This window comes from Myotis daubentonii, chromosome 16 (genome assembly GCF_963259705.1).
Source record: "Myotis daubentonii chromosome 16, mMyoDau2.1, whole genome shotgun sequence".
In the NCBI taxonomy this organism is placed as follows: Eukaryota; Metazoa; Chordata; class Mammalia; order Chiroptera; family Vespertilionidae; genus Myotis; species Myotis daubentonii.
In genome coordinates, this window is record NC_081855.1 from 5,408,755 (window position 1) to 5,434,046 (window position 25,292).

At 42.7% G+C, this 25,292-nt stretch overlaps 2 protein-coding genes across 14 annotated transcripts in view; one reads left to right on the forward strand and one right to left on the reverse strand.

Annotated features, from left to right (window-relative positions):
• The window catches only part of TTC19 (tetratricopeptide repeat domain 19), a 29,167-nt gene extending 25,309 nt beyond the window's left edge, over window positions 1-3,858 (forward strand). For all 5 annotated transcript variants that reach the window (XM_059668529.1, XM_059668528.1, XM_059668527.1 and 2 more), the window contains 2 exons: window positions 809-971; window positions 1,581-3,858. In XM_059668529.1, the coding sequence (XP_059524512.1) occupies window positions 809-971; window positions 1,581-1,714 (297 nt within the window). In that variant the 3' untranslated portion in view covers window positions 1,715-3,858. The remainder of the gene's footprint in view (window positions 1-808; window positions 972-1,580) is intronic.
• Window positions 3,859-4,717: 859 nt separating this feature from the next.
• NCOR1 (nuclear receptor corepressor 1) overlaps window positions 4,718-25,292 on the reverse strand; it is a 244,548-nt gene continuing 223,973 nt past the window's right edge. For 8 of the 9 annotated variants that reach the window (XM_059668513.1, XM_059668520.1, XM_059668516.1 and 5 more), the window contains 8 exons: window positions 25,115-25,263; window positions 24,739-24,962; window positions 17,647-17,787; window positions 15,251-15,393; window positions 12,712-12,765; window positions 12,073-12,294; window positions 8,976-9,152; window positions 4,718-7,354 (listed from right to left, as the gene is read on the reverse strand). In XM_059668513.1, coding sequence (XP_059524496.1) covers window positions 7,167-7,354; window positions 8,976-9,152; window positions 12,073-12,294; window positions 12,712-12,765; window positions 15,251-15,393; window positions 17,647-17,787; window positions 24,739-24,962; window positions 25,115-25,263 — 1,298 coding nt within the window. In that variant the 3' untranslated portion in view covers window positions 4,718-7,166. The remainder of the gene's footprint in view (window positions 7,355-8,975; window positions 9,153-12,072; window positions 12,295-12,711; window positions 12,766-15,250; window positions 15,394-17,646; window positions 17,788-24,738; window positions 24,963-25,114; window positions 25,264-25,292) is intronic. The other variant, XM_059668518.1, reaches the window with a different exon arrangement.

Genomic DNA, 25,292 nt, shown 5'->3' on the forward strand with positions numbered 1-25,292 from the left:
TTTTTCTTTTTTTAAGAAAATATATATTTTTTGATTTCAGAGAGGAAGGGAGAGGGATATAGAAACATCTATGAGAGAAAGTCATCAGTTGGCTTCCTCCTGCACGCCCCCTACTGAGGACTGAGCCCACAACCCGGGCATGTGCCCTGACCAGGAATCCAACCATGACCTTCTGGTTCATAGGTTGATGCTCAGCCACTGAGCAACACTGGCTGGGCATCCCTATTTCTTTTTGATGAGTCTCAGGGTCACCAGTAGGAATGATATTATGCTACAATGCAGTGGCTGGCTTCTTAAGATTGCTGAACAGCTCTGGGCCCAGTAGCTCTGTTGGTTAGAGCCTCATCCCAGTATGCCAAAGTTTGGGTTCGATCCCCAGTGACAGCACATAAGTACCAACCAGTGATTGTATAAATAACTGGAATAAATAGATGTTTTTCTCTCTTTCTCACACTCAAATCCATTTTAAAAAAGATTGCTGAACCTTAAATGGGATATTATAGCTTCTATTTGCTATTATTTTTCATTTGTTTCTAATATAATTAGTTATATTAGTAAATTATATTTATCTTGTTCCTAGTTTCTAGATTTGTATCATTTTCCAGAGGGTCGAACTAAAGCTGCCCATTGTACAGTGTGAATGGTAAAGGCACCTGTTTGTAGTGGCGAATGCTCCTCCCCTTTTGTGGAATGCTAGGACAGATGAAATCTTAAGTATATTTGAAGGTTATCAAACTCCAAATTAACGTTAAATCTCTGTGGGTGTTTTTTTAATAGAAAAAGCTGCCTGTTTGTCTTCCTTGTATAGACCATTGTGCTAATGAGTGACCTGGCTACCACCCTGGATGCACAAGGCCACTTTGATGAGGCCTGTGTGTACGTGCAGAGGGCGTCAGATCTGGCAAGACAAGTAGGACATCCTGAGCTGCACATGGTGCTGAGTAACCTGGCTGCAGTTCTGATGCACAGAGGTAGGGAGCGGTGTGATCTTGACCACTTGATTTCGTTGGGGGGGTGTTACTGGATTTATAAATCTGTGAAATGGTGTTAAGCAGTGGCAAGGGGCAGTGAGGAAGCGCCACAATTAAAAGCTAGTTGAATAATACAAAAAAGGGTGTATGTTTGGCAGAAATACCATTGTGCTCAATTGACATAACTTCTGAACCACATCAATGCAGAGAGAACTTTGCAATGATAGTACCTCAGTTCTGTAGTGCTTTACAGATTTCTAAATGTGTTCACACGTACAACTTAATTTATTCTTCACTGTGTACTTGTGAAGATGGTAAGATGGAGTGTCAATGTCTGTTAGACAGATTGTGCCATAGGACTCGGCCTCACCTATAATTCCCAGAAGCCTGGATGACAGGTCCTTTTCCCCATGAGGGAAGCCCTGGGTCAGTGGAGTAAGGGCCCAGGGCTGTGCTGGGCGGTAGTACCACGGCACGCACTGGGCTAGAGTTCTCTACCTGGGCCCCTTACAACTTCTCTGAGCCAGCACCGACCTGTATCATCTCTTCAGAATCACTTTAAAAGCATACGTTTTTTTCTTATTCTCCCTTCTCTCCGGGTTATTTTAGAACGATATGCACAAGCAAAAGAGATCTACCAGGAAGCACTGAAGCAAGCAGAGCTCAAAAGAGATGAGGTTTCAATACAGCACATCAGGAAAGAATTGGCTGAGTTGTCCAGAAAAAGTAGACCTTTGACTTAATCAAGCTCTGAATCCCTTTTTGTTGTAGGAAATTTCCCAGGATCAGTGGCACCCAAATCAATGGCTTAAATGAGCGATTTTCAGCCTGTTTGTTGCAAGAATTTTTAAAACATGCAGTACCCGACTAGTCAGGGGCACTGACCTCTTTTCCCTTAGTTTGTTAAATAAAAAAAGTTACAACAGCCAACACAACAGTAGCCGTCCAGTGTGAATGAATCAAAATTATACCTATTACTTTGTCAGATTGGCAAAAAATATATTTTTTTGGTGTGCTGCAGATTTTCACACTCAGTTTATGTGCCACGAGATGAAGAGTTGAAAATCACTGGCTTAAACCCTTTGTCCTTGATCCTCAAGTGTCCTCAGCTTAGCCTCTGTGCAGGACAGGTTAAACATTGCACCTCCGCTTGTTTTTTACAGGAAAAGCAACTTTCACACCTGACTTTGACTTCTAAAGATGTCAAGTAGTGTTTCAGTGTAGCATACGTAGGTGCTCCATGCAGGTCTAATTGTAGATTAACACTAGAAAGACTGAAATTTAGTATATACCTATATTGCCCAAAAGCAGTCAAAATGACTTGCATTGTGAAAGAATAATATCGGAGCACTCTTCACTTAGGTTCCTTAGCTTTTCCAATAACTCACTTCTATTCGACATTTCTTTCATGAATTTAGGGTGCAAAAGAAATAAAATAAACAACTTATTAGAACAAGTATCACTGCATAAAGATTCGAATAACAAGTACTAATAGTTTAGCTTATTGAGCAACTGCAACTTATCAAGTATCGACAATTTATCATGTACTTGTATGTTATCATGTGACGGTAATCGAAAAAAAATGAAAACTGTTATTTCAATACAGAGCCGAACTGGTCATATAAGAAATTTACTCAATTCAATAATAAGAGTCATAATTTCCCCAAGCAGTCAAAATGACTGCTTTTGGGCGATATAGGTATAACACATATATATATACCGGAAATGAAGGAGGGGGAGGTAACTACAATTATTAATAAACGCATTTATATGTTGTACAAAAAGTCACAAAATTCTAAGACATTGTGTCCTTATATACATAATTGTTTTTCTAATTGAAATGAAAAAGCAGTCAAAATGACTTCCTTGGGCAATCTAGTGTTAAGATGGGTCAGTTTCCCCTGGGTGGGTGTATAATTCACACAGGCATCTCTGCCATAAGAACAAATCACGGAGCAGCCACCTGCACCCAGAACCTCACCACAGGGTAGGCCCTACCGCATTCCTGGGGTGCTGACATGTACCATAGGCCCAGCAGAGGAGTCGCAGGCCTGGACCCAACTCCTGGCTTTGGAATGGGGTCTCGGTCCCCTCATTTGTAAAGTAAAGGACAAAAGAGATTCTTTCTTGGCCCCGGAAGAAGGTATTTGGTCAAATGATCTAAATGAATAGATTGCTGTGTTGAAAGAACTCTATCATTTTTCCTCTGTCTAGAAAGTGTATACAGATACTCTTCAACTCATCATGGGGTTATGTCCTGATAAACCCGTCATAAATTGAAAATACCCTAAGTCAAAAACACATTTAATATGCACCAGCCGGGTGGCTCAGTTGGCTGGAGTGTTGTCTCACGCACCCAAGTGTGCGGATTCCATTCCAGGTCAGGGCACATACCTGGGTTGCAGGTTCCATCCCCAGTTGGGGAGCTTTCAGGAGGCAACCAATCATTTTTTTTTTCTTTTTTGGGGGGGTGGGGGGAGGCAACCAATCAAAGCTTCTCTTTCTGTCTCCCTTCCTCTCTAAAATCAATAAACATATCCTCGGCGAAGGTTTAAAAACAAGTATTAAAAACACCTAACCTAGTAAATAGTTTACCCTGCCAGTTTCTACTGAGTACCTATCACTTTTGCACCTTCGTAAAATTGAAAAATTGTTAAGTCAAACCACTGAAAGTCGGACTGTCTAAATACAAGATGCATAGATGGGTGCTTTACCTTGCAAAGACCTGGTGGCCTTGGGGAAGGCAGTTTTTCTTCGCACCGTGAAGGAACACTTGTTACTGGTATGCCTTTGGGGTGGGTTATGAGTGGGAATGATAAACTATGTTTTTGGTTCCTATGTACATACTGGAAGAATCCTTTCATAATTACTCTACAACAATATTGTACACATGCCGTAATTTTTGAGTTGCTCATAAAAAGTAACTTACTGGAGTTAATAAAAATAAAATACTAAGGTTCAAACCATTAGAGATTTGACTAAAACTAGAATTTTATATTTTGCAGATGTAAGCTTCTTCTCACTTTAAGCTCATCTATTCTTGACCAGCCAGCTAATTCCTTTAGTTAAGTCTTAACTCAGAGATAAAGTGTAGTATAAAGCAGACTAGGTTTCAGTGTAGCCCACTCTTCATTTATTGATGATTTTAAAAAATTACTGTCAACTACTCACCTTCTGCATTGGGAATATTTTTACCTTTTCACAGTTGCAGGGGTTACTGGAAGTTAGGTTTTTCACTTCAGGTTTTATTAAGACTTTTTGATCCTCCACGATTCAACTCATGGACCTGGTGCTGGAAAAACTAGTTTTCAGAAAGATGGTCGCTTCCTGTGGGTATTCTCATTCTAGAGTGTTCAGGGCATGCTTTTATTTTTTTATATGCCTTTTATTGACTTCAGAGAGGAAGGGAGAGGGAAAGAGAAACATCAATGATGAGAATCACTGATCGGCTGCCTTCTGCATGCCCCCTACTGGGGATTGAGCCTGCAACCTGGGCATGTGCCCTTGGACGGAATCAAACCTGGACCCTTTAGTCTGCAGGCTTATGCTCTACCCACTGAGCCAAACCAGCTAGGGTGTGTGTTTAAAATAGGATCACTCAGCATACCAAAATGAAAGCTTTATGAAATCTCCCGTTACAAACATGCTCTGGAAGTTGGGCTGTCAGAATACTTCCATGGAGGGCATTAGGAAAACCTGGTGCTGAAAAATCATGTGAAATCAGAAAAAGTAGACCTATGACTTAATCAAGTTCTGAATCCCTTTTTGTTGTAGGAAATTTCCCAGGATCAGTGGCACCCAAATCAATGGCTTAAATGAGCGATTTTCAGCCTGTTTGTTGCAAGAATTTTTAAAACATGAAGTACCCGACTAGTCAGGGGCACTGACCTCTTTTCCCTTAGTTTGTTAAATAAAAAAAGTTACAACAGCCAACACAACAGTAGCCGTCCAGTGTGAATGAATCAAAATTATACCTATTACTTTGTCAGATTGGCAAAAAATACTTCAGAACACTGAGATCTCAGCCTGCAGGGAGCGTTACACCTGGTTTACATCCAACTTCAAGTCACCGGTCACTCAGTGCTGTGCTGGCCACCTCCGGTCACGCTGGGGCGGACTTCTAGCCTCCAGATTTGCTCCTTAGGTAAGGCATGTGAGAATTCGGAAATCTCTTCTCTGGGTGAAGGCAGATGAAGGAAACACATGCACTGTGACAAGGATGGGGTGAGGGACAGTAGCTGCTCACTGGGGGGTTAGGTGGGGCTGCAAAATGACAAGTTAGGCTCTGACGTATTCTCAGAAACTATTCTGACTTGGAATAGCTTAAGACCTTCAAGGTCATAGGGAAATACCATCCTCGCTTGGGTCAGTTGACAATGTAAATTATTAATGACATCAGTACCTAAAAAACCAAAAAAACAGAACACTGTTAAGTAGAACATTCAGTTATTTTCTCATTCACATTAAATTGTGTAGGATATATTTATAATAAAGTGAAACCAACTTTCCACATAGTAGAAATCTGATCACTAAAGCTGACCTAAGGTTTATTTTGAGGACCTCAGGTATACAAGAGTGGAATAGCAACAGGAGTGAAGGCTTTCGCTTCAGACAAACAGGAGTTCATGGCCTGTCTTTGTTGCCTATTAACCATACGGGCAAGGTAGGAACACGTGTCCTTATCTATGAACCGGGCTGGACAGCAGTGCTAAGGGTGATGTGAAGATCTTGATCACACAGGAAACGCTTCATTACCAAGGTCGTCAGTGGTTATCAGATCTGCTTTCCTTAGAGGCTTCAGTACTTTTGTAAAAAGTTGAGGTCTACTTAAAAGTCTGTGAAGTGCAGATTTCTACCATCCTGAGACGACTTCTCCCCTTTGTAATAGTGGCATCTCCCCAAGCTGCTCAGCATCTAAATGCTGCAGAAGGATGATGCAATACTATGCCTAAGTTGTATGAAAAAATCTTAAAAATTCAAAAAGCAATTATTAATGAAGGAAAAACTGACCCTTCAGTACCATAATCAGTTTAAAGTTCAGTCTTAGGTTATTTGCTCCTTGAGATTCAGTGACATGAGAACATTTAACGACAAACCCTTGCCCACAGGGAATCAAGTGGGAGGAAGCACTAGCGCAGAGAGACGGAAGGACCGTGTGTTCACCGCTAAGGTCAGTACATGCAGCACAAAGCAATCTAGAAGCCCAAGGTGCTACACAAATCCTATTTCTAACTCAGCCGGTAATGTACATCGAACTCAGTACAATTATAAGTGTTTCCTTTGAGTCCTGAGAGAGCAAGAGCGTTAAATCACAACCTACTGTGCCTATGGACAGGGCAGTCAAATTTATTTCAGAAGGAAAGCTCTGGTGCTGCATCCAATGCAGCAGAAAAGCACACTCAGGGCAGCGAGATCCCCGGTGCGCACAACAGCGAGGCGTGCCGCAAATAAGCCTTTGAAATGTTAAAAACAACTAGAACATACCCATGCAGTCATACTGCTTCAGTGCTCCTAATTAAAAAATTTCTACGCCTGCCTGGAAATTTACAGTATGGCAGAATTTTGTTTTTTCTATCTTGACCTTAACACATTAATATACAGATTTCACAACAGGGTCTGTGTTAAAAATCTAAACATTTCCACAAGATTTTAAATATCACCTGGGAACCTGAATTTAGAGGAAACAATAGGATAAAAGTACAATGCCCGTGACAGCCAACATTACATGCTGGGCTGTATGAGGTTGTTTAGAAGGCCAGGGTTAAAAAGATTAGACGAGAAGGTTTTAAAAAGTCACCCCCGAAGTTGATGCTCTGATTTCAACACAAGTCCACCAGGTACTACAGTGAAGGGCAACACTGCAAAAAGATCATCTATTTACAGAAGAGTGATTTAAAGACATTATGGTTTTCATTACAGATGTAAGAATAAGCATTGTCCACTTTAAAAAAAATTCTACATTCCAACCTTCCACTATTATAATCCACCGAACTGCTTGTATCAAAGGCAGTTCTCCCCCATTTGACTCTGCAGTTCCATCATTTCTTCCTCATCCGTGGTCCAGGCTCTCCTGAAAAGTCTCTGGGCATAAGTCATGAGAAGGCAGGTTTTTACCTGCAGTTAAAAATAAAACCACCAAAAACTAGAGATCCCTCCTCCACGCATGGTCCCACCCAGATCCCTCTTCTGTGCAGCTCAGTCATCACTGTCGGACAGCGTCTCATACTGCGCTGAGAGCAGCGGGGCCGGCTCTCGCTCCCAGATCCTGTTCTGCTGGTGAGGAGCTGCTTGGTTCACAGAGGCGGCGGCGCATGCGATTGGGGTTGGTGGCGTGCTGCTGAGCATCCGCATAGTCAGAGGGTTATAAGGAAACTGAGTTGAGCCTGGCAAAAGAAAAATTAGGCGTTCATTGTCATGAGCACAGTCGCTGTTTTCACATGATGGAGGAGGCCAGGATTATACTAAAATGATCTTGTAAAACTAAGCAAAAGGAAACAACACAGAGGGCCAAGTTTCCCCACTGGACTGTAGCCAGTGATAGTGCAGCAGTCTAGAAAGGCCAAACACGTGAGGTGAGGGTTGCTGAGTCCAGAAATGAAAGCTCAGGCCTGGATTTTAAGTCTAGAACTAGGTGTTTCCAGAGAATATAAGCAGAACTTGTGGATACGAAACTCTAATCAAAGGAGTGTGGTTACTCCCAGAACTTCCTGACTCTTACAGTCAGGGACACAGTGTCCATAGGATGAGGGGAGAAGTACCCAAGAATTTGCTAGGTCAAGGGCAGCAGGATCACACTGGGCAGATTTATGAATGTACAAGATTTAGAAGAGGGATACACAAACCTAATGATAGCACTGCTACCTTTTGTCAGTTTCTAAATTATCTTATTGTCCCCAGAAAGTCTCCTACAGATTCAGAACCTCTAACAGAAAGCATACCATTTTATTAAGTAATTTCATGAATGGTTTAATAATTCCTTCCCTAAGAGAGATTTGAGGACAATCACTGATCTAGGCAAGTCTTCAAACTAGTTCATAAGGAATCAGAGTCTTCAATTATGCTGACAACACCCTTGTGAAATGCACAAGTCCTCAGGGGAGGGCACCTTTCAGAGTTTCCCACTGACATCTGTACGTTAACACCTCAGGAAAGGGTGGTTTATAATTCTCTGAAACTTAATCCATAGCAAACATCCCAGTTTTGTTTTTACAAAAGGGTAAGTCTGTTTTCTAAAAGTCTTTTTAAAAAAGCAGCTTTCAAACGGGCACAGATGCTAGAGAACTATTTTCATCTGTCTGTAGGGATACAGTGCACCTAAAGGAGGGTGAGTGGCTTTTTATTTTTTAAATATATATTTTTATTGATTTTTTTTTTTTTTTTACAGAGAGGAAGGGAGAGGGATAGAGAGTTAGAAACATCGATGAGAGAGAAACATCGATCAGCTGCTTCCTGCACTCTCCCTACTGGGGATGTGCCCTCAACCAAGGTACATGCCCTTGACTGGAATCAAACCTGGGACCCTTTAGTCTGCAGGCCGACGCTCTATCCACTGAGCCAAACCGGTTAGGGCGGGCAAGTGTCTTTTTAAACTGCTCTTTCCATCTCTGACTTGGATACCCTAGTGTTCCCTAAGAACCCTGGAGGGATGTCGGGGAAAGGCTGCAGGTGAGGCTGCCGGGGGAGTGGCACTTCACATCTAGGTAGAGTTAATTCATGCAGAACTGAAACCACAGACACACTTGCTTTGCAAATGCCAACGTAACATAGAAGGGCGGATGGATGAGAAATTTCCGCATAGCTCTTCCTCTGTTCATGGTAATCAGACCCTGTGTTACTGACATTTTTAAGGCTACATGTATTCAATTTCTATTCTGGAAAGCGAGCCTATTGATGACACAGTAATGGAAATATAGTTTTACAAGCAAAGTTTCTTATTTTAGAAATACTAACCAAGGCATTACTATAAGGACTTTAAGACTCATCTTCTAGCAGGCAGCCCCTCACCTGTAGAAGAGGGCCTGTCCTCCCAGGCCCACCCTGGCGCCTGCCGGTGGCACTCCCCCTCTGAATGCACCGAGGAGACTGAAGAGGGCCTCTCAGCTCCTAAGTAGCTTTGCCCAGGGACAGGCGATTTGGACTTCCTGCTGTTTGACTTGCTGATCAGCTTTGGTTTGCAAACTCCTAAGGGTGAAATACATTAATTGGTGATTATAGTAATTATGTTCTCAACTTCAAACCTACCAAACCCTGGCCGTGTGCTTGGCTGGCTGGAGAGGTGTCCTGTGCACCAAAGGTCGCAGGTTCGATGTCTGATGGGGGCATGCCCATGTTTTGGGGTCGATCCCTGACTGGGGTGCATGTCAGAGGCAAGCGATCCATGCCCCCCTCCTGCAATCTCCCTTCCTCTCTCTGAAAATTCAATAAAAACATATCCCCGGGGGAGGATTAAATGCTATAAACAACAACAAAAAACCAAACTAATCCTGCCAAAATGCTGATGGCTATATAATGCTAAGTGAAAAGTTGAGTGGTAGCATGAAGATCCCAGATTGTAGTATCCAATGGTAAAAATATTTAAAAGAAAGCCAGAATATACTTATGGCAACTAAAACAAAAAAGGGGTATGTTCTTATGCCAGAAACTTAAAAACATGTAACGAAGAGCTAAAGCTTGTGGAACATCATTTCTTTCCTGGCCTGGAGCACAGAAACGGCTTAGGAAATCAAAGCAGGTTGACACAACTCTTAAATCCTCACTAGCCCTCCCCCACCAACTCAGAAGCATGCAGAAGAGCTACTACACCACCCAAGGAGACGTGTCAAAGGGACAAAAACGGCAGAACGGAACCCCTCCAGGGCACCACTGGACCTCAGCAGAAATTCCCAGGAGTGGGAAGCCCCAGCTGGGCTCCAACATAAAACATTAAAAGAGCTCAGAGCCTAGATTGTCAGCATCTTCTTCACCCAGCAGAACCCTTCATCCTGCCCCATGCCCTTCAGGGTACAGAAAAAAGTGGGTACAAAGCAACTCCTATGCCTCCAACTATCTGGAAAGAAATGCAAGTCCTTGATGATAAGAGAATATATAATAGAACAAGGGGGAGAAGGTGCTTCGTACACTGAAGATAAACTTCAAAATACATGAAGCCAGTTTACAAAAAAAGCTCAGAGAAGAGAGAATCCAAGAATGAGGTGAAAAGGCAGAAAACAAAATACCCAAGATGATAAGAGACATAACAAAAAGGGAGTTACTAACATAAAGGAAAATTTTTTCAGAGATACAGGAAAAGCAACAGCAAGAGATGAAGATGATTAAACTAATTAGAAGGTAACAGATATGGAAGACAAGACTATCTAGCAAGAAGATAATCATGTTTCTGGAATGGAAAGCCTAACAGAGAGAAGAAAACTCAGCAGACCACTTAAATGAATATTCCTCTGAGTATAAAAATCTATCTGAAAATGCAAACGCCCCGCCTGTGGTCAGGAAAATCTAATACAAAATGATGATTACTAACACATGCTAATAGTTAATTGAAATTGAGGAAAAAAAGGACTCTTCAGGCAGAAAAATTGTCACCTGCTAAAGAGGGCCAAGGTTGGGGCCTTATTTCTTATATAACAATGAATATCAGAAAAAAATAAATCTATAGGATGTTTGGAGAAAAGTATGTGTTAAGAATATTATAACCTGCCCTAACCGGTTTGGCTCAGTGGATAGAGCGTCGGCCTGCGGACTCAAGGGTCCCGGGTTCCATTCTGGTCAAGGGCATGTACCTTGGTTGCGGGCACAACCCCAGAAAGGAGTGTGCAGGAGGAAGCTGATTGATGTTTCTAACTCTCTATCCCTCTCCCTTCCTCTCTGTAAAAGAATCAGTAAAATATATTTAAAAAAAAAAGAGTATCATAACCTGCCAAGCTGTTATTTCAAAGATAAAGGCAACAAAAAGATATCTCTAGCATGGAATTTCTTGGATGATAGCATCCTCTTTGAGAAGATGGAGTGTGCAAACCTCACCTAAAGAAGTGCCATAATAAATGGATGATACAACCAGGGTAATTATAATTGTGTAATAGTCACCAATGTTATAACCTTAAAATACACACTGAATGAATGAAAATCAAAGGTAAGAGCAGGAAGGGGAAGACAAAGCTCATCTTTCAGAGCAGGAAGTGAACCCCCATTGTCCTAAAATTGATATACTTAGGTAAAAACAATAAAAACCTCTAATCTCTAATCTTTTTCTTAACCTTAGTAAGATCTTTTCCTTGACAATAAGAAAAATAAACCTGAAATAATGCTGACCTTCAGGTAATTTTTTAAGAAGAGAAATTCTCAAAAGATTAAGAAAAAAAGTTACGGCTCAGTCGGTGTGGCTCAGTGGCCGACCTATGAACCAGGAGATCATGGTTTGATTCCTGGTCAGAGCACATGCCCGGAGGCAGCCAGGCAATGATTCTCTCTCATCATTGATGTTTCTCTTTCTCTCTCTCCCTCTCCCTTCCTCCCTGAAATAAATAAAAATATATTTTAAAAAAGGTACAAATATTAAAAGCTGAGTGTCACTCGTTTTGTGTGTGCTTGCTTTAATAGGATGTACACGATGATTTCATTATTTTCCCTTTTATGTGTGTCCATCCAGTGACATGTCCGCAGTGATGCTCATTCCTCAAAGAACACAAGCTTTCTGGGGAATGTGATCTCTAAACGTTTTTTTTCTTCTTACTTTTTTCTATGGTATAAAATTCTTTTATGATAAACTATCATTTTTATTACAATAGTAAGTCACTGTTATTCAAAAGCAGAATATGAAATTGCACTTGTGTTATAACTATAATGTATGCACACAGATAAGGACTAGATGCAAACAAAAATAAAAACAGCTATGCTGGAGGGTGACACTCTGGAAAAATTCTGTCTTTATTTTTGTTCATGTGACTAAAATGTCTGAGTAGGATAAAAAATTATTTTAAGTAACTAAAACCTTCAGAGGTTATTCTGCACATGTAAATGAAATCTCTTAGTGATGCATTAGGACTTGGGGAATAAATTGGCTTTTCTTTGGGAAAGAAAGAGACGGGCATTAAAATGTAAACCTTACCTGAATGAGGTGATGGGTCCCCTTCTTCTCTCCGCATCTCCCCACTGGTCACAACTGAGGTGCTGGCACCACCGGGAACCACTCCCACAGGCTGGGACATGACAACACCATGATCCTCAACCTTGTCATCAAAGCTTCCCATGAGAGCCTTCCTGATAATATCTTCTAGACCAAGATTACTGGCAGGATCAGCGAAAGAATGACCCCTAGAGCTAATTGAGCCTGAAAGAGACACACACAATATTCTGCTTATTTCTGAGATCCATCGGGAAACAGAAATGAACAGACTACACACAGTCCTTCAGTTCACTGAGTACACCAAACTAAGAGCCCACACAAAGACCATCTAAATCCACCAATAACTCATGGAAATGTGTTTTTCTTTGCTAAATGACTGTCACCCACTTGTGCTCAAGTTACTAAGACAGTTGTTCTTTAATCGTTTTCTCTTTGTTCACTTATCTTTTCAACATGTATTTATTGAATCTCAATTCACTGTTTATTGCTATCTCCTTGATTAAATTACGAGTGGTTAATCATTTTTGTATAGTGAAGTAGTCCCCTAGGATGCGGTCCGTACTCCATGCATATTTGTTGGATTGACTGCTATCATACCAATTTCATTGCAAATAATCTTACCTGAGGTAGTGACTGCTGGCAGGTTAAAGATCTCAGTTCCTGGCTGAGCAGCTGCTGTATTTAAATAAACATTCAAGTTAATTGAAATATGATAATCATGTACATCAAAAAATGATAGTCTCAAAAAAAAAAATCCCACAATAAAATTGACTGTTTTCTTTTCCATGATCTCAACTTTATTTTTCACCCATTAATATAAAGTGAAAGAAATAATCTTTTTAAAGAAAGGAACTCAGGAAAATTTGGGGTGAGGTAGGAAAATCAAACAGGACCAATACAACACAGCAGAAGGAAAGAGACTGCGCTGCTGGAGAAACACCAGCAGGAGAGGCGCTATCAGAATCGGAGTCCAGGCTTGCTGGAGAAGGAAGTGTGGCTTAGACGACTCTTGCAGATGGATGTCAACAAGCTCGAGGCAGCCTGAGATGAGATCCGGGCAAAGGCAGCTTAATGAGTAGTATGAAAAGGACCCTGTGTTTCCCTACCATGGTTAACTGGAAACTTCGTCAATTACCAGGATCAGACACACATTCTGCCTGGTGATTCTTTTCATTCCTGCCAACTACAATCTCTAATTTGTATAGTTTGAATGACAACAGCTGGGACAACCTGGGAACTACCTATAAAAAGCACCGTGCCAGAAACAAGGAATTTGGTAACATAAATGGTGTTTTTCATCATGTCCCCCAACTTCATGTAAACAACTGGAAAAAGAAAGAAGAATGTAAGAAGTGGGTGGCTAAACAAATGGTGTCCTGGAGAAGATTTTGGATGAGACCTTAGGAGGATAGATTCTTTCCAAGAGATGAAACCTATCTATGAAGATGGGGGGGAGGAAGGGTGCATGTGCCTAGAAATAAACTTTCTTCATCAGAGAGCTTTAAACTGGCAAGAGGGGAGACCTATCTTCAGAAAGAACTATAAAACAATAACTGAGGACAGTCTATTTACTAATGGGCCAAGTAAACACTCAACCTGAAATAACAAAGTGATGATAAATACAGCCTTGTAGTTATCACAAAAGTTTGTGAAATAGGACTCATTCATTCATTTTACAAATATTTACTAAGCAATTATTTGGTTGAATCATTAAAAAATCATCTTATTGATCAAAAATGGGCAGGTGAAAACAATATCATGTCCTGTAGCCAGTAGCAATACTGTAGGATACTGGACATAAAAGTCACTTCTTTTACCTACTGAGCTTCCAGTTTAGTGAGAATCACGTGGGTAGCTCAGTAAAAGCACCAATTTCCTTCCTAGGCTCCTGTTATTCACATAGTGAAGGAGCAACCAGGAAGTTGCGATGGATATGATATGAAAGTTTGGACCTCTGACTTAAAACTGCTGATCTTTCTCAGTGATACTTCTTGGTCAGAACTGAATGTGCCTTGGAGTCCCATGAGGCTCCTGGCTCCTCAGTACCAGCGATTTTCAACTGGGGACTGGCTGCTGGCAGCTGGGGAAGATGGCCCTGATCACAGGCAGGCCTAGGGGACTGTACCCGTGTACGAATTTCATGTGCTGGGCCTCTAGTGATGCTATAAGTACAGAACTAAGTGGGACCCACAGCCCCATTCCTTCCTTACTGATTATGTAACTTGCACCAGTTAATAAACCTCTGAGTCCCAGTTTTCTCAACTACAAAGTGGAGATAATATGTAGTAGCATGTAAGGTTGTTGTGAGGATTAAGTTAGTATGTATACATACATACATACAGCATACACAGGTACATTCATGCTTAGCGCAGTGCCAAGAGCATAGTAAGTGCTATAGCTATAACTTTCTACCATTATTATTGATGTGATTGTATTCCTAGCTGGTGGGTTTATCAGATCTGCAGATGGATGCTGAATGACTGGATTGAGGTCCAGAAAAAGCCAGAATGAAGAAAGCACAGATTGCATCACCCTGTACTTGGAGCCAGTTAACTGCACAAGGACAGCAAAGGGGCAGGTATGAACCAAGAGCAGCACATCAAGGGACCTTGATATTTATATCGATACTAAGTGCGCTATAACTTCACAGTACACAGGTTGCTAAAAACCCTAATACAATCTTAGACTCTCTTAATAATGAGGACTCTCCGAGAACCTACTGAAAGGCTAAGCAAGAGAAAACGTCTCAGTGTGGAGAGCCACTGAGATGAGATGAATACTCAGCACAGGCCGTGTGAGGAACCACTGTGGATATTGACAGCAATGAAAATACTCAAAGGACATGACCTGTCTTCAAGTAGCTGAAGAGAGGTCAGGTAGAGACCAGTGGGCAAGAAACTATGGAATGCTAACCCAGCTCCAAATCAGAAAGAAGTTTCCTAGAATCAGCACTTATTAAAAGAGAAAATGGGTAGCTTCAGAATGCAGTAAGTTCTGTCTCCCTAATAGAAAAATCTTCATTCACTGGGAGACATTTGAGAAGGAACTTTAGATAAATGCCTATAAGAGCCTAAACACAAGAATTACACAAGAGGCAACATTGGAGCTATCATTATCAATGCGTGCTTTATTGGGGGTTTATGAAAGAAATCCCACTTACCCATATCAGAGTCACCTCCACCAGAGGAGTTCAACTTACGAAAAATCTCCTGCTTCTTTGATTTAACCATGGGTGATGTGTTTTCAAGCTTGGTGAAGAATGAAGGCAAGTAGCTTATACTCCCGGGTGAGCGGGAATCATTCCTGTTGGGAACACAGTTGTCTATTATTATCATGAACTCCTAACCTGGGGGACTTTCCTATCAATGATAACAACAGTCAGCGTATTTGGGAAAACTACTACCTCCCTGTCTGGTGTGTGGTTGGTTACAACCCTAACGAGCAACATGTGACCACAAGCCAGTTAGTACATCAGATCTGAGGACACAAAGATGAAATCATAAAATGAGGACTGGAATGGAGATCATCCAAAACAAGGATTCTTTTTTTTTTTTTTTTAAATATATTTTATTGATTTTTTACAGAGAGGAAGGGAGAGAAATAGAGAGTTAGAAACATCGATCAGCTGCCTCCTGCATATCTCCCACTGGGGATGTGTACGCAACCCAGGTACATGCCCTTGACCGGAATTGAACCCGGGACCTTTCAGTCTGCAGGCCGACGCTCTATCCACTGAGCCAAACTGGTTTCGGCCAAAACAAGGATTCTTAACGAAGAATGAATAAGCAGCAAACATTAACAGAAAAACGAAGAACCAGCTCACGACGCTGTATGCATAACAGCACAAACACTGATATGTTTAGGTACCAAATGAACTGTAAACTATTTTACTAGCAGAATTACTTTGAAGTACAATAAAACGATAATGAGTAGCACACTTGCCTATAAAATATTAAGAGTTCAGACCTGAGCAATCAACATTGGACCTGAACAGAGTAACTACCTGTAGAAATTGCTGCGATCATTTCAGAGCCTCCTATCGGATGAGCTGCTTCCTGTAAAGGGTTTCATATTTCACTGGAAGCTTCCTACACAAACATTTAAAGACAAGTGTCCTCTAACAGCTCAAGATACCAGGATCTAACTGGAACCAGAGCTGGAGATAATAGTCTGGTCATGGGGTTCTTTCATCATCCAAACATGAGAACATGTCTGAAGCTACTATTTGCCAAGAGAGATGAATGAAGTGATAGAAAAATGAAATGTCCTAAAAAAAAATACATAAACTTAGGAGAAAACATACATAATTTCATCTAAAATCATTCCCTCTTCAAAAATGGATTTTCTTCCTCTCATTGAAAAGTACCAACATCTGTTTGTTTGCCTATGAATATCCTATATAATAAAGCCCTAATATGCAAATTGACCAAATGGCGAATGACCAGTCACTATGACGTGCACTGACCACCAGGGGCAAATGCTCAATGCAGGAGCTGCCCACTAGTGGTCAGTGTGCTTGCCAGCCGTGAGCCCAGCTTCTGGGGGAGGGGTCCTGGACTGCGAGAGGGTGCAGGCCAGGCTGAGGGACATCCCGCCCGCCCCCATTCGTGCACTGGGCCTCTAGTGTATTATAAGTAAATAACTTACAACACACTGAAAGAAATGCACTAACAGTCTGGAGTGAGAAGACCTTGTTTTAAACCAGGCTCCCCCTCTTCCTTGATTTGACAGTGGGCAGATCATGTATTCACCCTCTAAGGGCCCCAGTGGAAGGTGTCACAGGGTGAAGTGGCAGGAAATGAGAGGAGTAATAAAAGCCTGATCATAAAGGAACCCAGAGGCCATGCTAATGAATTAGTGCTTGCCTCTGAGTTTTATTTTTTAAAAACATATTTTTATTGATTTCAGAGAGGAAGGGAAAGTGTGAGAGAGAAACATCAACGATGAGAGAGAATCATTGAGTGGCTGCCTCCTACCCCCGCCCCCTGCACCAGGGATTGAACTAGCAACCAGGAATCGAACCATGACCTTCTGGTTCATAGGTCAACGCTCAACCACTGAGTGGGCTGCCTCTGTGAGTTTTAGACAAATCACTCTGCAGAAGTGGACTGGAGAGGCACCAAATCAAAGATGTCTAATCCAAATGGGAGTTCCAGTAATCCACAGGGCTGAGTTACGGTCAGAAGTAGGTAAGAAAAAATAACGGAAAGCAGTCTGGCACAGGTGCTCATCCTTCACTTCCCTCCATATGCAGTCTGCAAGGCTTGTACATGGTAAGCACTCAATGGTGGTTAAATTCAGTAGGTGACCACACAGACATCACGGTTTAAAAGAAAGATCCAAAAGGACTTAATTTTAAGAAGAATAATGAACAATTTTTTTCTATAACTTATTTAAGTATAACAATTCTTTCATTAAAATCTATTAGTATTAGGTCTTCTCCCGACATACAACCCCAAAGAGAAGGCACTGACTTTAAGGAAGATGGAAGGCACTGAACACCCACAGACACATTCATGAGTGGGCGCTGCCAGTGAGGAAGTGCCGGCTGCTCACCTCTGCTCTGCGGGCTCCGCTCCTCGCTGAGACAGTAGCAGCATGCTGTCCTGCTTCTCATGCACAACTGGAACCTGGGGCGGGGAGATGGGTTCGTAGGGCTCTGAAGAGACATGACTCCTCTCTGGGGATTTTCCAGGCCTAATAGTGTAACATACAAAATATTAGCTTGTGCTCCCAGGGCTCACCTACAGTTCACCTACAGCTTACCCTCAACAGAAACTAGTCAACTCATTACTTCATTCAGCAGAAAAGGAACACAAGTTGCCAATTTATACCAGAAAAGAGTCCCTAGGTATTCACTACACGGTTATGAGAGTCTTTCACCGCTGGATTGCCCATGCCGGCCGGACGGGGAGTCCAGCACAGACAGCACAGGGGACAGACAGCAGCCGAGGCTGTGGCAGGAGGTCCGTCCGTGCTTCAGCCTCAGTCCCACATCCACCAGAGCCAGCTCCTCGGTGGCCCTCAGGGGTCTACTGCTGACTTTGGGTCATGTCCTCCCAGGTCTTTCCCCATTCAGTTAACAGATAAAGGACTTGGGCACTACACCGAAACCTAAGGAGTTTGCCCACCGAGTCCAGACAGGCTCCAGTCAGCAGCTCAGAGACAAGCGGACCTCCGAGACTTAATGTTCTTGCTTTGGATGCCATGTTGGTGGGATAATGTGAGATAAATACACCAAAACAAGTTTTTGGCTTGGTGGCTATTCATATTAAGACATACCCAGGACCTTTAACATCCGCTTTTATTACTATTATAGTGAAGTTTAAATAAATAAACATATATAACTTGTATATATTTCTTGTGATTTCCTTTCCCAATCAACCCTACCCAATTCTTATAGGTAGCCATTTTTAACCATTTTTCTTTTCTTTGGTGGTTGCTTATGTCTAAAACTAAATAATCTTATACATTTCTTGATTTATAAAACTTGAAACAGTATCTATCTACTGCTTTCCATGAAAGATGTAGAACTTACTACTTTTTCTATTTTGCTGCCATTTTATTTTAAACTGTAAAACCAAGTATTTGACTAAAACCAATGAGAGAAGTGTAATAATTTTCATTCAAATGCACAGTTGTAGTAATGCAGGAATTACAAGTGAAAAAGTAAAATGAATTTTCTTTTCATAAATGTCACCAACTGCTCAAAGCCTGCTACACGATACTTTGCATTGAGAACGAGCTATGGCTAGGCTCTGAGAGCTTTACATTTTCCTTGGATAACTGAATTTCTTTTCTTTTGGTTAAAAGAGAATAAGAGTGTTTTCATCTTATCTTTAACATCATCCAGCTTCTTGACATGATTATCTCTGGGACTTGCTTCAAAACAATCTAGTTTGAGGACGGGCAAGTGGGGAAAAAATAAAGCTGGTCCTACACTGGTGATTACGGAAGCTGGACAATAGCATGCACATCACACTATTCTCTCTACTTTTGTATATGTTTGAAAAAATACCACAATAAAGGTGGTGTTGTTTTTTTAATGAAGACCATTCAGCTTAAATTATTTGTACTTCTTTCTTAATATATATATTTTTGTTGATTTCAGAGAGGAGGGGAGAAGGAGAGATAGAAACATCAATGGTGAGAGAGAATCATTGATCAGCTGCCTCCTGCATGCCCCCTACTGGGGATTGAGCCCGCAACCTGGGCATGTGCCCTGACCTGCAGTCGAAAGGTGACCTCCTGGTTCATAGGTTGACACTCAACTACTGAGCCATGCCAGACGGGCTATTCGTATTTATGTTCTTTGCTAACGTGAGGGTTTGGCAGGCAGGTTGGAGAAGCACTTCTGCTACAAGTTGGGGAAAGACTCAGAACTTGGACAGAGGGAAAGAAAGGGTGGGAGTATGGGCAGCAGAGAAGAAATGGCCTGTGAGGAGAACCCAAAAGCAACATGGCACGATCTGGTTGCCATAGAGCAGGGGTGGGCAACCTTTTTGACTGGAGGGCCACAATGGGTTCTTAAACTGGACCGGAGGGCCGGAACAAAAGCATGGATGGAGTGTTTGTGTGAACCAATATAAATTCAAAGTAAACATCATTACATAAAAGGGTACGGTCTTTTTTTTTTTTTTTTAAGTTTTATTCATTTCAAACGGGCCGGATCCGGCCCGCGGGCCGTAGTTTGCCCACGGCTGCCATAGACATTTCGAAATAAAAGACTATTGTCGGCCTAATGTAGTACTAGCAGGATGGAAAGCTTTAAAACCAGAACAAGTTCCACCTGATACCCTCGGCTCTCCCAGCGGACACATCAACAGACTCAGGGAAGCCCTCTGGAATTTCATCCTATGCTGGGTGCTGTCCCCACCTCACATAGGACGAAGGCCAAGATCGTTCTCAGGTGAGGGTCATAGGGGCAATCAAAGGCCTCATGTGGAACTCACCATCCACTGGCCCTCCAGAAATAAAGAGGGTAATTGCTTCAGTGGACACACTGAATGTGCCCTAATATAGCAGTCGCCAACCTTTCAGACCTCACGGACCACCAGTGGTCCGCGGACCACTGGTTGGCGACTGCTACCCTAATATATGGTTATCTTCCGAAACTGTCTGGCTCCCCAGTGCTAGAGGCAGCTATGGAGGCCAGACTGTAATGGTCAGCAAGTCCCCTTGTTCTGTAAATTGGGTGCTCCCACCACCAGGAGTATGAGGTCTTCATCTCCCCAATCCCAAAAACATACTGGGCATTAACATCTTGCAAAGCCAGACTTTACAAACCTCTGTCAGGGAATTCGCCTTTAAGTACAAGTAAATCAGTACCAAGAGGCAATGCCAACTGGGAGCCAGTTAGTTTACTGGTCCCTTTAACAGACCAGTGTGGCCAGTAAAAAGCCTGATGGCTCTTAAAGAATGGCCAGATTATGGAGATCTAAATAAGGTAGTGTCCCCTATTCATGTGGCTGTGCCTAATATTGCCACTATATTACATAATTTGGCTAGGGTTCTAGAAACACAGGCTATACTGGACCTCACCAATGTCTTTTTTTGTTGTTGTTGTTCTCAATCCTTGCCCGAGGATATTTTCCCATTGATTTTTAGGGAGAGTGGAAGAGAGAGGGAAGGACAGAGAGAAATATCGATGTGAGAGAAACACATCGATTGGTTGCCTCCTGCACGAGCCCCGACCAGGGCCCAGGCTGGGGAGGAGCCTGCAACCAAGGCAAGTGCCCTTGACCAGAATCGCATCTGGGACCCTTTGGTCCGCATGCCAATGAGCCAAACTGGCGAGGGCTGGCCAATGTCTTTTTTAGCATGCCCCTGGCTGCTGGGTCCCAAGATCAATTTGCCTTTCCTGGGAGGGTCAACATGGACTGTCCCAGTGCTTCCTCCAGGCTCTCTACATAGCTCCACCACATCCAATGGATTGGTGACCATGGTTTGTCACTGCTTTCTTTCCCAACCCCAGTGAAATGGGCCTGTGACATTCATGACATAAATGTTAATCTGTTAAGATTTGCCAATGCTGCAGAAAATCCTGTGTGCTTTACTGGACCACCTGCAACAGAGATGATGGGCAGTGAATCCACAGAAAATTCAAAGTCCAGGCACTGCTCTAGAGTTCTTGGGAGTTGTATGGTTGGGTAAGATCCACACCGTCCCTGAGGCCGTCATAGATAAAGTACAAGCCTACCCCACACCAAAAACCGTGAGAGGTACTGGGATACTGGTAAACATTCATACCCCACTTAGTGCAATGCCTTTGCCCAGACTCCTGCGCTGAGTAAATGGCGTGACGACCCACAGCAGAGTCCAATGTCCAATGGCTCCCTGTCTTTAGAGATGCAACCACTATTAGGCCCATTGAGTATACAGACCCGCCAAAGGCCCTGCTCCCATTTCCATGTTGGCCCTGTAACCTGTCAAACAGGAACAGGGGACATCTGAGCTGGAGCCTGGTACACCAAATGCTTGAGCCAGGGTCATCTACCCACTTGGAGGGCAGTTGTTATCCAACCATCCACTGACACTATCTGGATAGGAACAGGAACGAACCACAGTAGCCAAGTGGTCCCTCCATGTTATTCACCTCTTTAAGCTGCCTGGTTAGTGATCACACATGAGCCCTGGCCACTAATCCTATGCACTGACAGTTGAGCTGTTTTAAAATGACTGAATCTATGGCTCTGACAATGGGAAAAGGAGGGGTGGATGATTATGAATAAACCTTTATGGGGGGCAAGAGATGTGGAAAAACATTTGGGCTCTCCTACAAGAGCGCGAGGCAGACCTCATTGTACTGGTATTCCATGTCCCTGCCCATAGGGTATCTCCACCCCCAGGTAACCAGGAAGCACAAGTCTTGGCAAAAATATGCACTTTAGCAACTGACCTGTCAGCTGACATGGCGGACTGGTTACACCAGAGGAGTGGGCACTACAGTGACTCAATAGCATGGCACATATTTAAGGAGGCAAGGCTGCCTTTAAAATATAGTATCTGGCCCTGGCCGGTGTTGCTCAGTATTCAGAGCATCAGTCCACACACTGAAGGGTCTCAAGTTCAATTTTTGGTCAAGGGCATGTACCTGGCTTGCAGGTTCTCTCCCCACCTCCGACTGGGGTGCATGCAAGAGCAAACCAGTCAATGCGTCGATGTTTCTCCCTCTTTCGCTCTCTCCCCCCGCTCTCTTTAACCCTCCCCTTCCCTTCTACTCTCTCTGAAAAGCAATGGAAAAAATATCCACAGGTGGGGATTAACGAGAAAATACAGTGATCTGGTTGATGCAGTTGTGTCCTACCCTGTTTTTTCCAACACCGCCCTGGACAACAACCACAAGAATCTAGGGCCATCCACTAAAGCCCTCAATGGATAAGGGACTGGCACACTGACTACACAGGCCCTCTCCCCTTGAATGAGGGCTCCAAATATGCTCTGGTGTGTGTCCACACTGACTGGTTTGACTCAGGCCCTCTCATGTGAGCGAGCTAATCAAGTTGCCGCTGTAAAGGGACTAGAAAAGTTAAGCACTATGTATGGGCACTCCCATCGAATACATAGGGTCAAATTTCAAAGGCCATGATGTACAGGAATGGGTACAAGAACAAAATATTAAATGGAAAGTACACCTCCCATAAAACCAGAGGCAGCCAAGCAGGTGGAATGAAACAAATGGTATCCTTAAACAACAGATAGTTAGTGATTACAAAACCTACTTTGGCTGGATGGGCAAAGATAAGGACCTTCCCAGGTGTTAACACATTTAAATGCTCAACCGTGGGGCCTATTGCCCCATATGCCAGATTAAGAACTCATGCTGAAACACCTAATACAGTAAACGCATGAAAAACAAAGGATGTAGCAATAGTCCTGATGCTTGAAATGGACCAACAGCTATGATACTAAGGACACTGAGCCCTACTATCCCTGGGAAGGGGACCACTTACTGGAATTTGCAGTGGGACGTCCCACCCAGATAGATCAGTTCCTTCACACCCACTGGTGGGGAGAAACCCCTCAACCTCGGGCAGGATCCTGTTATTCTAATGCAATCAGAACCTGTGGAGACACACTAGATATGGACTGAGCCATGTACCATTAAAACGGGAGAAAATAGGGGCCCTGGTCTGGTATATCCCCCCTATTCACCTCTTTACATCAGAGAGCACCTCCCCATGACAGATAGCACCACCTCCCCTGGCCAACATGTAGAGTTTATAGAGCCTGGCCAAGTTCCCAAGGCTGGGGCACATTAACATCTAAGTTCAGGCTAAAAGTATAATGCTTATAGAAGAAGACCTCCCAACTCAAGTCCCTACTAAATATTTGTCTTTCTGACCTTATACTTCTGCTATTCCTGTGGCATGGAGTTACAGCATTTTATTTTTAATACCAGATGAGTCTGCCAAATTCTCCTCTTTACTAGTACCCACATAAAAAACCAAGTGAACGCTTTAAGTGACCTACCCACAAGCTGAGGAGACTATTAACACATTGGCTTGAATCTTGGGGGGCATGGTAGAAAAAACTGTTACTAACACTTGGAGTATTTCTTTTAATTTGCCTTTTTTCTTGTATGTGGCTATATTGTGGCTGTAGGCTATGTCTCCAATGTGTCCAAATTGGCAACCAAGCAAGCTACTTCCATGTTAAAACCTTTGTTGACCACTTAGGGTACATCGTGGAAAAGGGATGCATGAGATTATAAGATCCAGCTTCGAGGAGTGGAGTGTGAAGGAGAGGCTGTCCTAAGGCATGGCCTGCTGCCTGACCTGTGAGCTGGAACCAAGATGAGGGGAGTTGGGGGGTGGGGAGGAGAGATTGCTTCTCTCAAACCTCCATTGGAAACTGTCTGCTCATAATCAATGTTTGCTCTGATATAAACCAGTACCCCTCCTTGCCTCCTACAACATGCTCGGACCTGGAACAAGCCATTGTCCTGACCTGGTCGAGCATGTGCTGTCCCATGGCACTCATGTGACTATCCCCCACTTCACCCTATGTAATTCTCTGGCACTTGCCAAGCAGTACAAGAATCCATTTCATCTTGCAGACACCCAGCACATGTTTTGTACGCAAGTTTCCCTTAATAAACTCTACTAATTACCAAACTGGAATGGTCAGCCTCTTTCTTTGGTCTTTTCCTGCCCCCTGCTTACAGAGGTAGATTTTCAGTCCCAGGACCTTCCTCTGGGTCTGCATGTACTAACAACATTGGGTAAAAAAATGTGCTCTTTATGAGATGGCCCTGCCATATCAAATGTGTTAGCTCTAATGGCCTCATTTTCAGTATTTAATGTCAGCTTCCTAAACATCTGTTGCTGCTAACTCAATAGAAACCACTGAGAGAGAAAAATGATCCCAAGTATCCCTACATTACTACCAAACTTCACATTCTTCATAACTACCTTTGCAAACCCACAAAGAGAATGTAGCAATCGACTTCTGAATACACATTAAAAATATATAGTAACAACTGCCCAATCAGTGGACATTCCAAGAATAAAAGAGAAAAAACCCTCATTTCTAAGAAATGAAGGTAAATAAACATCAGGTGTAAGAAATGAATGCCCTATCTTATAGATATATTACAGTAGTCTTACTGTTGGGAAATTTCCATATGTTGTGAAATAAAGACCGTACCTTCCCCTGGATTTGTCCACAAGATTTTCTGGAGAGACCCTTGAACCTGGTCTTTGGTGGTGGACAGACTGAGACTGGGATTCTGGGCTGTAATGATTTGATGTTTTAGTCCTCACAGGTGTAGACACCAAAGCAGATGGTGAATTTTGGAATGTTGAAGTGGAAGGCTGCTGGGGAGGCTGGGAGGAAACTTGATTTCTAGCAAAATCTTGTGTGATAATTTGCTGTGAATAAGAAAAAAAATTAATTAAATTCACTGAGTACTTGGGGAAAAAATGCAGCATTGAAAAACCTAGACATCATTACTGTGATTCTATGTGAAATGTGCCTTCTTTATGATAAAAATAAGGAAAATTAATAATAATAAAAAACTTACACAGATGTGATCAGCAAGTGTGATGAGTCTGTGGGTCCTGGGCACTTGCCCCTCAGCCTGTGAAGTGGGGGGCAGCTGCTGCTGCGGAGACGGTGACTCCTGCTGGGGTCGATAGTGATGTAATGGTCCTTCGTACTGTCTGGCTTCAGCTGATAAGGAAAGACAGATGTCTTACACC